The sequence below is a fragment of the Cataglyphis hispanica genome, chromosome 13 (genome assembly GCF_021464435.1).
Source record: "Cataglyphis hispanica isolate Lineage 1 chromosome 13, ULB_Chis1_1.0, whole genome shotgun sequence".
In the NCBI taxonomy this organism is placed as follows: domain Eukaryota; kingdom Metazoa; phylum Arthropoda; class Insecta; order Hymenoptera; family Formicidae; genus Cataglyphis; species Cataglyphis hispanica.
The window spans coordinates 6,878,113-6,892,435 of NC_065966.1; the positions used below are offsets into that span (position 1 = coordinate 6,878,113).

The 14,323-nt window shown below is 29.0% G+C and overlaps 2 protein-coding genes across 5 annotated transcripts; one reads left to right on the forward strand and one right to left on the reverse strand.

Annotated features, from left to right (window-relative positions):
* Nucleotides 1-779: 779 nt before the first annotated feature.
* LOC126854201 (membrane-bound transcription factor site-1 protease) lies at nucleotides 780-8,339 on the forward strand. 4 transcript variants are annotated; one of them, XM_050600665.1, is made up of 13 exons: nucleotides 786-1,033; nucleotides 2,180-2,226; nucleotides 2,313-2,664; nucleotides 2,854-3,038; nucleotides 3,321-3,618; nucleotides 3,726-3,877; nucleotides 4,339-4,619; nucleotides 4,713-4,815; nucleotides 5,885-6,143; nucleotides 6,237-6,511; nucleotides 6,582-6,865; nucleotides 7,124-7,397; nucleotides 7,754-8,339. In XM_050600665.1, the coding sequence occupies exons 3-13, from the start codon at nucleotides 2,428-2,430 to the stop codon at nucleotides 8,115-8,117; spliced, it is 2,712 nt and encodes a 903-aa protein (XP_050456622.1). In that variant the 5' UTR covers nucleotides 786-1,033; nucleotides 2,180-2,226; nucleotides 2,313-2,427; the 3' UTR covers nucleotides 8,118-8,339. The 4 variants fall into 4 exon arrangements, with proteins under 4 accessions (XP_050456620.1, XP_050456622.1, XP_050456621.1 ...); XM_050600664.1 differs by having other exon boundaries at nucleotides 2,323-2,664; XM_050600663.1 differs by having other exon boundaries at nucleotides 780-2,226; nucleotides 2,323-2,664.
* Nucleotide 8,340: 1 nt separating this feature from the next.
* On the reverse strand, nucleotides 8,341-10,078 carry LOC126854264 (replication termination factor 2). Its single transcript, XM_050600831.1, has 4 exons — nucleotides 9,925-10,078; nucleotides 9,753-9,829; nucleotides 9,006-9,389; nucleotides 8,341-8,916 (listed from the first exon to the last, which is right to left on the reverse strand). The coding sequence occupies exons 2-4, from the start codon at nucleotides 9,819-9,821 to the stop codon at nucleotides 8,524-8,526; spliced, it is 846 nt and encodes a 281-aa protein (XP_050456788.1). The 5' UTR covers nucleotides 9,822-9,829; nucleotides 9,925-10,078; the 3' UTR covers nucleotides 8,341-8,523.
* Nucleotides 10,079-14,323: the final 4,245 nt, after the last annotated feature.

Sequence of the window (14,323 nt, forward strand, 5' to 3'; positions counted from 1 at the left end):
CTCCTCCTTTACCCGGGCTTGGGACCGACATCTGGGGGTTTCAGCTCCAGACGACGGAGTTCTTTCTATATATTGCATTTTAATACGTTAAATATATATGAATATAAAATAATTTAAAACAATAACTATTTTTGATTAGCCTAAAAAATATATCTTTACGTTTTTTCGCTTTACCGAAAAAGACAGCGTAAAAAAATTACACAACTTATCTTTTTTATGTTGTCTTTTTCGGCAAGATCAAAAGATGTCTTATAGATATATGTTCGTCTTGCTGACAAAGATAACATAAAAAAGACATCTTTTCGTTATTTTTTAGTATTATGTGCTGTGGCTACTAAAATTTCAATTATATATATTATCGGGATCGTCCCATTTGCGCACATTACGGATCAGACACGACAAAATTTCTTGATCGGACACAGACGCGATCGGACACCGGCCCGATCGAAGGCCCGATTATAAAATAAATTAAATTTTTTTATTCTTTTGGCGCTTTTTTGATATCATTATTTTTGTAGGAAATTTAAATAATTATTTTATACAAAAATATTTTTATTTAAATATAATTTTTTTTCACATAATATCACATAATATCACACAACATATACTTGACGTCTTTTTTTACCTTTTTAAAAAAGGTAATTTTTTTAGGTTACATGATACTACAAATGCAATTGTTCTGATTTGCAATTGTTCTCAATGCGTGAAACGGAACGCATCCATAGTCTACTAACAATTTCGAAAGGACTTAAATATATTGATTTTAGCAGCAGTATTAACCTAGTTTCCATTGTGCATTTGATACGCGTATCAAGTGCTATATTTGTATTAAATTCGTATTAAATATTTAGTACGCACGATGTAAACGCAGCCAGATCAACTTGGTACGAACGTAGCAAGCAAAAGTATCATATTTTACTGATACGTATCAAATGATGCAAATAACGATGTATACGCATGAAACAGCTTGGAATCTTGAAGGGAATGTAGCATGGAACATAACTTCTATCAATAATCGATATTATATGTAAACGTAAGTAGGAGGCAATCGTCATGAATTATATTCGTGTTATTTTTCTACTTTGTCCGTTCGATGTAAACGCACCGGTACTAAAGCATTAATACACGTACCAACGATTTCACGATGTAAACTAGGCCATTGTCAGTACTTTAGCGCATTTCGGAAGACATCTTTTTCTTTCCAATATGGAGAGAAAAAGATAAACTTTGAATTGTGCAGCCAGTTCAGCTAAAACGAATAGACCCTGTGCCGTCTGTGATGTAAATACGACATTGAACGCACATGCGCGAAAACTGAAAAGGAGAGTTTGTCTATCAACATTTTACGATGTGCGAAAGGAACTGAAGAATTGCGTATGAAAAAATTGGAAAAAAGGACGAAAAGTGTGAACATCCAGGACTGTTTTTAGAATTATTTTGTATTGGATAATTATTCCAAAACCTTAAAATTTGAAGTGTAATACGATTGAATACAGAAACTATTAATGTTTAACACATAAACATAAAAAATGAAAGAATTGATGAGTATTCTGTAATGGACAAAAAGATTGCTATTGTCACTCTTTTTGGGTTAATAAAAATATTTTTTGGATTGACGAAAGAAATTTTACTGAGTACGCTATAACCTTAGCAAAGTATGACATGTAGAATTCAGCCAATGTTAATAGCATGAAGCTGTACATATCTTTGCTATACGTCCTTTTGTTATTATTTAATATTCTTTTTGTATCAAGTCATGACCATTTAAATATCTTTGAAAAATATGATAACATTACTACTAAATCTTTACTATATGATGTACCTGTATCGTCAAGCACTTCCTGCTGTGATATGCAGGAGGTAAAAGTTATATTTTCCTCTAGTATAGTTGAAAATGAATACATAATTAAATTTAAGAATTATTATAAAGCAAATGTACGAGAGAATTATTTAAAAGCTGTGTTAAGCTCATTTGATATTAACAATTGGAAAATTATACCTCGTAACAATGCAGCATCGAAATATCCTAGTGACTTTGATATTGTGCATATAAAAGAAATAGATCAATACCAAGTATTGAAAGCTCTACATAATCATCCGCTTATAAAGACAGTGACACCTCAAAGACTTATACATAGAACTCTAAAGTTTATTAATACAAGTGATTCTTATGTCTTAGCATATCAAAACTCCAAGAAAAGAATCAATAATCTTCCTTTATCTCATGTAAGTTCCAAAATTATCAATATTGTGAAAAATATTATGCCAAATTGAGACAACTTTGTACATGGAATTTTAGTATTTAATAACAGAAAATTACAGAAAATTCAACTTAGACAATCAACAAATCGACATACATCTAGAAGATTATTAAGAGTTATACCTAGACAAATTACAAATATACTTGAAGCTGATACATTATGGAAAATGGGCATTACTGGAAAGAATATAAAAGTAGCAATATTTGATACTGGACTTGCTGCTAGTCATTCACATTTTAAGAACATCAAAGAAAGAATAAATTGGACAAATGAAAATACTCAAGAGGATGGTCTGGGTCATGGCACATTTGTAGCAGGTGTTATTGCATCATCTTCTAATGATTGTTTGGGTTTTGCTCCAGATGCAGAGCTTTATATTTTTCGTGTTTTTACAAATACTCAGGTATTTATTTCTCATATTTTTTTACTTATAATTTTATGAAATTATTTATGATGTAAAAAAATTTTATCAACATAATTATTTAAGATATTACATAAACAAAATAATATGACATACAAACACAAATTAACATTTACATTGTTATATAATAATTTATTATTATATCTAATAATATTTACAAATATATGGCAGGTATCTTATACTTCATGGTTCTTGGATGCATTTAATCATGCTATATTTCGTGAAGTGACAGTGTTAAATCTAAGTATTGGTGGTCCAGACTTCATGGATCAACCATTTGTTGATAAAGTATGGGAAGTTACAGCTAATGGTATCATTATGGTATCAGCAATTGGCAATGATGGACCTTTATATGGGTAAATAAAATATTATAAATGTTTATATCAAAGTATTTAAAGAATGATTTATACAAGAATTAGGGGTTTGTATTATCAAAAATAAAAATTATTGCTTCTGCCTTAAAAAAAAAAATTTATTTTTATTAACTGAATACTTTTATTTAGTTTAATGAGTATTACTTGTTCTCTAAAGTGTTCTCTGATAAGTATGCCTTTTTTTATTATTCTATATATTTAGAAAAAAAGTATCAGTATTGATCTATTGATATATTTGTATGTCATGCTATTTTGTTTATATAGCACCTTAAATAATCCCGCCGATCAAATGGATGTAATTGGCGTAGGAGGCATTAGTTGGGATGATCAATTAGCGAGATTTTCTTCACGTGGTATGACCACATGGGAATTACCATATGGATATGGTAGAGTTAAGCCTGATCTTGTCACATATGGATCAGGGGTAAGAGGATCTGCTTTACAGAATGGGTGTAGACCCCTTTCTGGTACTTCTGTTGCTAGTCCTGTTGTTGCTGGTGCAGTTGCATTATTAGCTAGTGCATTTGTACAAACAAATGAATCTAGATTTATTAAAAAAAAGGTAATTAGATGCATCAGTTTTTTACATTCATGATTTGACATATAGAGCTTTACAAAATAAAATTCTGTTTTGTGTTCTGCTTATATATAATAATAAATTTTTATAAGATAACCCCAGCAAGTATGAAACAAGCATTGCTAAGTTCAGCCCGACGCTTACCTGGGATTGGTATGTTCGAACAAGGAGCAGGAAAATTAGATCTCCTACGAGCGTTTCGTTTTTTGCAATCTTATACTCCTGTTGTTACACTCAACCCAAGGTAAATTTTTCTATAAATATAGAAAATACATTTTTTCTTGTCTACTATTTGATCTTAATATCTTTAACTATATAAATTGATCATGCATGTGTATATATAATTATCATTTATTTTATTTCTTCCAATGAAAAGATCGACTTTTTTTTATCTGAAACCAAGTAATATTTTTGTCTAAAAATTTTTTTCAAAGGTGCATATATTATTTTTTAAATATTTTTAGCAAACGTTTAAAATAAACTGTTTTGTATATTTATATGTCTGTCATATGTGTGCATATATTATAGTGCATATATATATTAGCTATATATATATATATATATATATATATATATATATATATATATATAAAATAAAAATAATAATTAAATAAATAATATTAAGCAATATTATATAAAATCTTAATTATATATATAAAATCTTAATTATCAATAATTAATTTCTTGCTTCCATTAAATGACTAGTTATATAGATTTGACGGAGTGTCAGTATATGTGGCCATATTGTACTCAAGCTATATACCATACTGGTATGCCAACAATAATCAATATAACTATAATAAACGGTTTGGGTGTAGCTGGAAATGTAGTAAATCTTACGTGGCATCCGTATATCGGTAACGGCAATGGTGAACGTATTGATGTAGCAATGACATATAGTGATGTTTTGTGGCCATGGTCAGGCTGGTTAGCTATTGCTATAACAGTTCCATCGACATCTCAGGACTGGCAAGGCATCGTACAAGGTTTATAATATTAATTTCATTTTTCTAATATATGTAAATATGTATTTCTAATATATGTATATATTTATATATTATAATAGATTATATTTTTAGGCCATATTTCACTCACAATTGAGAGTGATGGAGCAGGTAAAACACAACAATCAATGGTAAAACTTCCATTACAAGCAAAAATTATACCTACGCCTCCCAGACAGTAAGTACCTATAATATATGATAATATAGTGTGTGTGTGTGTGTGTGTGTGTGCGTGCGTGCGTGCGTGCGTGCGTGCGTGCGTCGTGCGTGCGTGCGTGCGTGCGTGTGCGTGTGTGTGTGTGTGTATATAATTGTAAATTAAATAAGATTTAAAAAAATATAATTTATATATTAAACTTTGAAGGTTTAAAGTTTAATTTTAACTTAAAATCTTAAAAGTTATTGTTAAAATAATAGAAAGAAAATTATAGAATTAATTATTTATATTTACAATTTTTTAAAGTAAAAATAATTATTTTAAAAGATATTTATTAGGTAATAAATAAGAGAAATATTATAAAATCTATTTGTAGGGTATGAACCTAAAAGCTTAGCTTAGCTTACTTATTTTATAAAGAATTAAATTTTATTAATAAAAAAATTGAATTAAAATTTTTTTAGTTAATAAAATATAAAAACTAATTATTCAAATGAAAAAAATAAATAAAATATAGAAAATAATTTATGATTCATATAGAATATAATAAATAAAAAATTTTAAATATTGAATTGGAAAAATATAGTAAAATAGAATATAAAAATTAATAGAAATTTGATTTAATTAAATAAAACAGAATAAGAAAAATTGAAAAGAATAGGTTAAATATATATATATATATATATATATATATATATATATATATATAAATATATATATATATATATATATATAAATATATATAAAATATATGTATATATATAATATATATACATATATTTTATATATATTATATATATAAATAAAATGTATATAAATAAAATGTATATAAATGTATATAAATAAATAATATGTATATAAATAAAATATATATATATATATATATATATATATAATATATATATATATATATATATATATATATATATATATATAAAATATATATATATATATATAAATACTATATAAAATATATAGTATTTATATATAGTATGTGTACTACTTTTGAATATATTATATCACATATTTTATATGTTTTTATTAATTAATTATTCATATTTCTCTCTGTCTCTTTTATTTTTTTCTTTAGTAAACGTATCTTATGGGATCAGTACCATAATTTGCGGTATCCACCTGGATATTTCCCCAGAGATGATTTGCGTGTAAAGCACGATCCGCTCGATTGGAATGGAGATCATATACACACTAATTTTAAAGACATGTATCAACATTTACGTAATGCCGGATATTATCTCGAAGTATTAGGCCATCCATTTACTTGTTTTAATGCGAAGAATTATGGTACTCTACTTATTGTAGACACAGAAGAAGAATTTTTTCCTGAAGAAGTATGCATTTATCAAAAGATCATATTTCTTTTTGAATCTTTTATGTACATCTTTTATATACATATTAGCATGACAAATTGTTTTTAACTGCAGGTAGCTAAATTAAAGCAAGATGTAGAAGATGATGGTCTTTCAGTTATCATATTTGCAGACTGGTATAATACAACAGTCATGCAAAAAATCAGGTTCTATGATGAGAATACTCGTCGGTGGTGGATACCTGAAACGGGAGGTGCTAATATTCCAGCTATAAATGATCTTCTTTATCCTAATTGGGGTGTGGCATTTGGTGATGATGTACGAAATGGTCAGTTTACCCTTGGTCAACATGCGCCAGTTACATTTGCATCTGGCACTACATTAACTAGGTAAAGAATTTTGTACACGGAAAATAACTTTCAAAAATTCAATACAATAAGATTTTACATGTATCTCTAGATTTCCAAAGGATGGAATCATTTTATATGCAGAATTACATGATCAAGGTCAAGAATTCCTGGAAAAAGAATCAGGAACATTTACACTTGTACCAATTCTTGGACTTTTACAAGTTACTAGCACAAAAGATGTTGAAGCAGCACATAATGATGAAATTAATAATGAAGCATTAACAGATGAGAATAATAAAAAGAATTATATTAGAAAACAGACAAGTACTACGCCTGGTAGACTCGTTGTTTATGGAGATTCAAATTGTATTGATGACAGTCATTTACAAAAATGTTTGTACTGCAAGAACAAAATATTCACATTATAAGCAATGAATATTAAAAAAAATATTAATATTAAATAATTTAATATTAAATTATTTAATATAAAAATATTAATATTAAATAATATTAAATATTACATTTTATATATATTGTCTAAAGTTTCAAAAATCTTTTTGATAAATATTTTTGCAAGTTTATATATATATATATATATATATATATAGTCTGGATATTATTTACTAAAATATTGTTATGCATAATTTTTAGCTTGTTTTTGGATGCTTGATGCTATCTTGGAATATACAACAACAGGTTATATACCAACTATTTTTATGAATGAAAATCAAAGAAAACACAAGACTGTTAAAACAACTAGTAACATAGAGATTGGAAAATTACCACGTCGAATGGAAGGAAATCATTTTAGTCATCACAGTAAAGTATTAATGACCAATGGGCCAGCAGGCACTTTCAAACCTCTTCCATTATGTCCTACCCCTATTTATGCTGTACCAGTATTAATTAATGAATCTGTGCCAATGTAAGTTATTTCATATACGTATATTTCATATATTTTGTATACATACATATTGATTCAATTTTAAATATTTCATAAATTTTATACTTGTCAAATACTTTTTGTTCTGATTTTAACATCGACAAAGTAAATGCATGTTAAATAAAAGTAGTTAAAACATTAAATTTGAAATCTTAATTACATTTTAATTGCTCTGTAATTATAATGCAAATATAAATAAAATAGAAGTTACAGTTAAAAAAATGAACGATTCTGATACAAAGTGCTCAAGCAGATTATATATTTATTTTATGATTATTATCCATCCTCAGATTTTTGCAGATTCTGTATATATTTAAATCTTTTCTTTAAATTTATAGAGATCTTTACAAGCCCCAAAAACTATTATCTATAGACATTATAAGCGCAGCAAATTCAGTACTACAGGATACAGAGACTATGTGGCTTAAAAGAAGAGTTGGTGGTGCTAGTATTCCTACAATGCAACATCTTGATAGTGACATTAGTTACGATATGACTGAAAATCATGGAGATAATCAATTGGTTGGATATAGATGGAAATATATAGCAGTAATGATTATTATAGTGATATTTATTGTGTATCTATTAAATCGATGGAAATGTTTGGGGTCAAAGAGACATTCTTGCAGAAAACGTACAATTATTAAAATACGTAGAGTCATTCAAACTATTGCTATGCGTAGAATACCTGCACAATTGTAAATTCATAATTTTATATAAGAATTATCACATATTATGTATATCACTATATTATATATAAAATACGATTAATACTAATAATTAATATAAATTTTTTAAATTTATTTAGATTTTATTTCAATTCTAAGACCTATACAAATTACTAAAAAGAATTTATATTATGTGCCTTTAAAATGTATAATATCCGATGTAAATTTGTAAATAATATCGATTATTTTGATAAAAGTTGTCTTCATTTGTTTTTATTAACCTTTACTAAAATTATACACGATCACAATTAAATATTTTATTTTTGATTTTATGGTTTTTTCATTTTCTTATTAATATTTCCAACAAAATAATTTTGAACTCGTGTATATATATATATATATATATATATATATAATTCATTTTATAACTAATATAGATATTAATTATAAAATGGATTATAGGTAATCCAATGTGCTCTATCTTGGTCTGCAGCTGATTTGTGAGTAGTAAAGATACTTTTAAAAACTTCTGATGTTTTAGGATCTTTTGCAATGCTATAATCACTTTTAGCTTTTCTGTAAGCAGGATCATTAGCTTCACTTTGATCATTATTGAGTTTAGGTATTATTTTGTCCTCCTTCTTCATCTTTTTCTTAAGTGTTTCGTCCATTTTCTTTTGTTTTGTTAGTTCATCATTGCCTAACTTTCTTTTTTTCTTTTGGTTAACTTTCCTATCTATTGCACGCTTCTTCATGAGTTCCACATCATCACCTTCTGCATTTAATATGACAATGTCCATTTCTTCAAATGGTTGTTGACATTTATGACATAACTATAAGAAATTTGACATTTTGTAAATCTTGTTATAATTCCAAACTCATTTAATTAATGTTCCTCCATTTTATTAGATTTTTTACTTACCTTACTCTTCACTTCTTTGAGAGCACGTTCGCTAATTACACAACCGCATGACCACAAAAAACAAAATTTATATTTTCCATTCATTTCTAAACCAATGACTGGACAAATGTATGGACTTTTGTCTCTATCTGTATAACCATCTCCTTTTTCAGCTTTATCACCATCAAATGCTGGGTTAGGTGTCAAATTAAGATTCCTGACATCTTTCAAATGTTTAATATGTACAGCAGATTCTGGAAGTGTACTGCGATCTAAAAGACCTTCTAACACAGATTCCTTGCTATATAAACGACCCAAACTACAACCCATAATTGGTAGTTGTAATGGCAATTGTCGTATTGTGCAATGTTTCCATTTGAAAGATAGCTCTGCTTGCTTGTCTTTCTAAAAATATTTAAGCATTAATTAAATATCTTTTTCTTATAGATGATACACAATGCAAAATGTATATATTTATATATGCAGATAGACACATATAATACAAAGAAAATAAGTTATCAAAAAAATTTGATTAAAGAAGTATTAATTTTTATTGATATGATGCAAATATGATTGTGCCATAAACTATGGAATAACTGGAATCAATAATATTAAACAAAAAAAGTAAAATTAAAAGTAAATAGATAATATTAAAGTAAAAAATACACAATTTTTAAATATTTAAAATATTAACAACTCCATAAAGTACAACATTTATTTTTTGTACAAAATAACAAACAAAATTATATCAATTCTCTTTAGTCCTACCTGTTCAGGTTTTTTTTTTACTCTAACGAGCTCGTCTCTACGAGGAATAGTACCACCATCGCAACCCATAACAGTTGCTATAATTTGTAAGAGAATGAAAGAGAGAGAGAGAGAAAAAAAAATATATATTTACAATATATTTTATATTATGAAAGTATTGTATTATACGCACAATCGACGCACAACCAATGTAAGTAATATGCGATGATATTGGTAAAAGTTTGGTAAAAATTGGTAAAAACTGGCAACCAACAACCAACACATAAATTGATTAACTACAGATGATATTAGAAAATAGATAGTTAACTCCCGTATATCGTTTTGAAATAATGTATAAAGCGCCACCTGGGCGAATGAAGATGTGGCGTACAGCGACAACTTCAGTGCTATCAACTTCATTTCATTCATTTACCAATTAATTTCATTTATCTCATTAGCTCCATAAAGTTAGCCGGTGTAACGTCTTGTGTAACATCCTGCCAATTTTAAAAACTATATTTTAGCTAGTAATTAAGTACCGCTTTTATTCCTACAAAATACCTATAGAATAATTATGTAATCCATTTGCTTTTATTTTAATTATTAACTAATTTCATTAATCGCTTATTATTTTAGTTCCATATGGTTATTTAGCCTAAAATCTGAATATATTTTAATCCTTTTAGTAATAATAATCGATGGCGCAAGGAATTGAGAATTCCTTGGATCGACGAATCAGGAAGCATTATTTAGAACTAGCTAGTTGTACAGCAGTGACTTTCTAGAACTAACCTGCTGATTACTTTAAAAACGAACTTGCGAGCGAGATTCATACTCGATAATATCGATACTAATATCTAACTTTTAAGATTTTAATATTTAATCATACAGACAAATATATATATAATAATTTCTCACTCTTAAATTGAGGAGTAAATGCGCCGTACTTTATGGAATCATAAAACGTATATAATAATAATTTGTTGACTATAATTTGTTGAATATTTATAATTATTTTATCCAAAACATCACATATAAAACTTTCAATACTATATCAATTACAATTATACTTTATAAATAATTAAAATCATATTAATTAAAACAGGTTATTATATAATGCGCGAATGCTTCCATAAAGAAATGATTTTAATAAAATTAATATGCTTTATTGTAGTATCGATCAAGCGACCATAAATATAAATTTAAGAGGCTTATATTCTATGGAATCATAAATTATATACATTGCATATAATACATATAAGTTATCTAAAATATCTATATTTTTAATAAACTATAGAATGCCATAACTTTATTTAAATTGCCAACTTATTATCAGAACTGAAATAAATAGAACAAATGATTCCATAAATTAATAAGCATAAATATTAACCATATTATTAAGGATTTTATATTATAAAATATTAACTAAGCTTAAGAAGAGAATGCGCATAAGAGGCCTCATATCAGTGAAACCTGATATTGCGAGCGATAAGTCGAACGGACATGCGACGGCTACGACCACGAGCGCCGAAACTCAATAGTCAGATAAACATATCGATCGACAATTCTCAGAAGAATTGTTGTTAAAAATCTTTCTTCTCAGAAGAAGTCTTCCATTGAATCATTCTAAGAACCTTCCAGAGCGCGACGCGTGTGCTGCGCACGGCCCGAAGACCCTTTGTTTCGACAGTATATAAGCCGGCGATTTCGAACCTTCGGGGCATTCAGTTCGGGGCATTACATTCAGATCATTCAGCATTACGTTCATTGCAGTCAGTTCGGACAGTCAATTCGGAGCATTACAGTCATTGCAGTCAGTTCGGACAGTCAATTCGAAACATTACGTTCAGATCATTCAGTCATAGCACTACATTCAGTTCGGTCAGTCAATTAAGAGATCTTCAAGCATTCGAATCATTTATTCTTAGCTAACATTATTCATTACTAATTCCTTACTATTTCGTACAAGTATTCGCTCCGTATTATTCGTTCATTGTTCGCGTACTATTCATTATTCCATTTCGATTAATATAATTGTCGATTCAGTGTTAAGTTGTGTAAAACTAAAGAAATAATAAAGAACTTTGTGCATACATCTGTGTACTTTTATCCGGCCTACTTCATCCACGACCGAGGTCTTAAAGGACGAGAGAAGGGCCTAACAGAGTACGACCAGAACTTGAACCGAAGGAAGGATTTTCCTGCCACATCACGGTAAGTACTTACAATTACTATAAATCCCCATCTTTCCATAAATATTAGAAACTTTATTTGAATTGACTGACAACCCCTAATATCATTTAATTACCTTTTCATCCTCTAAATAATAAGAAATCCTCTGTCAAGCATTAGCATGTGGCTGACAGTTCTCAGTCAGTCAACTTTAATCTATTATCCTACTATTATTTAAAACACACCCATAATATCAATACTAAGTAAGATTTATAAATTCCATGCAAAATATATACTACTGTTGTCATTTGAACCTGACTTAATCTTGCAACACTTTGCTCTTTTTCCCGAAAATCCATCGTTGCCGAGCGCTTATGGTGCCCCTGGCGACTTCCTCCTTTCTTCTTGAATTCTTTATATAACCCTTAAACCTAGTTGCCGAGCGCTGATCGAGGTGCCCTGGCGGCGTTTCCTATCAATTTAAAAATCTCCCACAAGAAATGACAACAAGAGATTAAATTAAAATCAAATTTATTATCTAATTTTCTGAACACAACCCAATCCTTGAACCTAGTTGCCGAGCGCTAATTACGGTGCCCTGGCGACATTACACATTCTCCCTAAAATTCCATCGTTGCCGAGCGCTTATTACGGTGCCCCTGGCGACATTCGACCTCTTTTCTAAACCTTCCCTTTCTATCAGAAATTTAGAGTCATAATATAATCAAGTATTGATATTAAATAAAAGACCTTATCCCTTAGACAATTCTCATAATAAATTAATTCGATCTAACTAACTCTCTATTATTTAGTGTCCACAATTTGTTAACTATCCTTAATTTCTATCATAATGTTCCTTTTCAAATCTTAATTCTCTAACTCTTACGGTTTCTAATTAATATATATATATATATATATATATATATATATATATATATATCTTAAGTAACAAGCCCCTTGCATATGGTGAACCCGCAATACAAGCGGACTTGCCGCTAAAACGCAATCATAATCGATATCTTTCTTTTATTATAATATTAAAAGTCTATTCTTTAAACCTGATTAACCTTCGAATTACATTTACCTAGTTGCGTCCATATCCCTAAAATACCTAGTGAAACTTCCTAGTAACCAAATAGTTCAGCGCTACATCATTCCCCTAGATCCACTAGATTAGTCCTAGCTCTCGGCGTCTCTGGGATATAGCCGGTGGAAGCAGGTTGCCCTATAAAAGTAGAGAGCAATCTTTTTCTCACTAACTGAGGTATAGAGAGAGAAAGAGCGTCGCTGAGACGTGACACCGGTCAACATTCATTTTTATAATTTTTTTTTACGAATCGTTTGTTGGTCGTTTGTTGATGATTGTTGGTCTAATCACAACGTTTGTTGGTTAATATTTTTTTTGAAAATACGAAAATAAAATTTTATGTGAAGTAAGCCAGAAAGATATTATTTTTATTTCAATCTTAGTTCACTCGATGCACATTTGTTGGTCTTGGAAAAACTAATTAAAACGTTTGTTGGTTCATATTTGCCTTAAAAAATAAAAAAGCTAATGCAATAATGGTGGCGAGAGAGGGATTGGTAAAATTTAAGATTAAGGACGACCTCACCGATTTCAATGACCTCAATATATATTGTCAAGGACATAATTCTAAAGAACTTTTTCTCTTAATTTAATCGTCTGCTTATTAAAAAGTTATTAACAAAAAAGATTTGAAATATACCAAAGTACATGCATGGACAGAAAGCTCGCGCGCGCGCGCGTATCACACACACAGGGGGAGGAAGGGGTTCAAGGGGGGCCTGCGGCCCCCCTCCGGCACCCTCCCCTCCGGTAGGCTGAGTGGACCTTGCTTTACAATGTAGTATGTACTTTGTAAGTTGTAAAGCGAGGTCCACCCAGACTACTGGCGTGGCGGGTGCGGGAGGGGAGCCGAAGACTTCCCTTGCACTCCCCGTGTGTGTTCGAGCGTGCGCGTGTGTATTTTAAAATCAATCTTAAGTTTTACCCAACCTCTCCCACCATCATTATTGCATTAGTTTTTTTTTCATTTTTCAAGGCAAATATAAACTAACAAATGTTTTAATTAGTTTTTCCGTGACCAACAAACAATTGTGCATCGATTGAACTAAGATTGAAACAAAAATAATATCTTCGGCTAACTTCACACAAAATTTTATTTTCGTATTTTCAAAAAATATATTAACCAACAAACGTTGTAATTAGGCCAACAATTACCAACAAACAATTTATAAAAAAAAAATTATAAAAATGAATGTTGACCGGCTAACTTTATGGAGCTCATCTCATTTATTGATTTAATTTGATACATAGCAACATGAATAACATTAACAAAACTTTATAACATTTATTCATTCATTTATTGACCATTTTATTGTACGCATCGTTCTAACAT

Coding starts and splice junctions, on each gene's coding strand:
- LOC126854201 (XM_050600663.1), top strand. CDS start 1,690: ATGAAGCTGTACATATCTTTGCTATACGTCCTTTTGTTATTATTTAAT. Junction 2,665..2,853: donor GTGTTTTTACAAATACTCAG/GTATTTATTTCT, acceptor AATATATGGCAG/GTATCTTATACTTCATGGTT. Junction 6,144..6,236: donor AAGAATTTTTTCCTGAAGAA/GTATGCATTTAT, acceptor TTTTAACTGCAG/GTAGCTAAATTAAAGCAAGA.
- LOC126854264 (XM_050600831.1), bottom strand. CDS start 9,821: ATGGGTTGCGATGGTGGTACTATTCCTCGTAGAGACGAGCTCGTTAGA. Junction 9,390..9,752: donor TAAAAAAAAAACCTGAACAG/GTAGGACTAAAG, acceptor AAATATTTTTAG/AAAGACAAGCAAGCAGAGCT. Junction 8,917..9,005: donor TCAAAGAAGTGAAGAGTAAG/GTAAGTAAAAAA, acceptor AATTTCTTATAG/TTATGTCATAAATGTCAACA.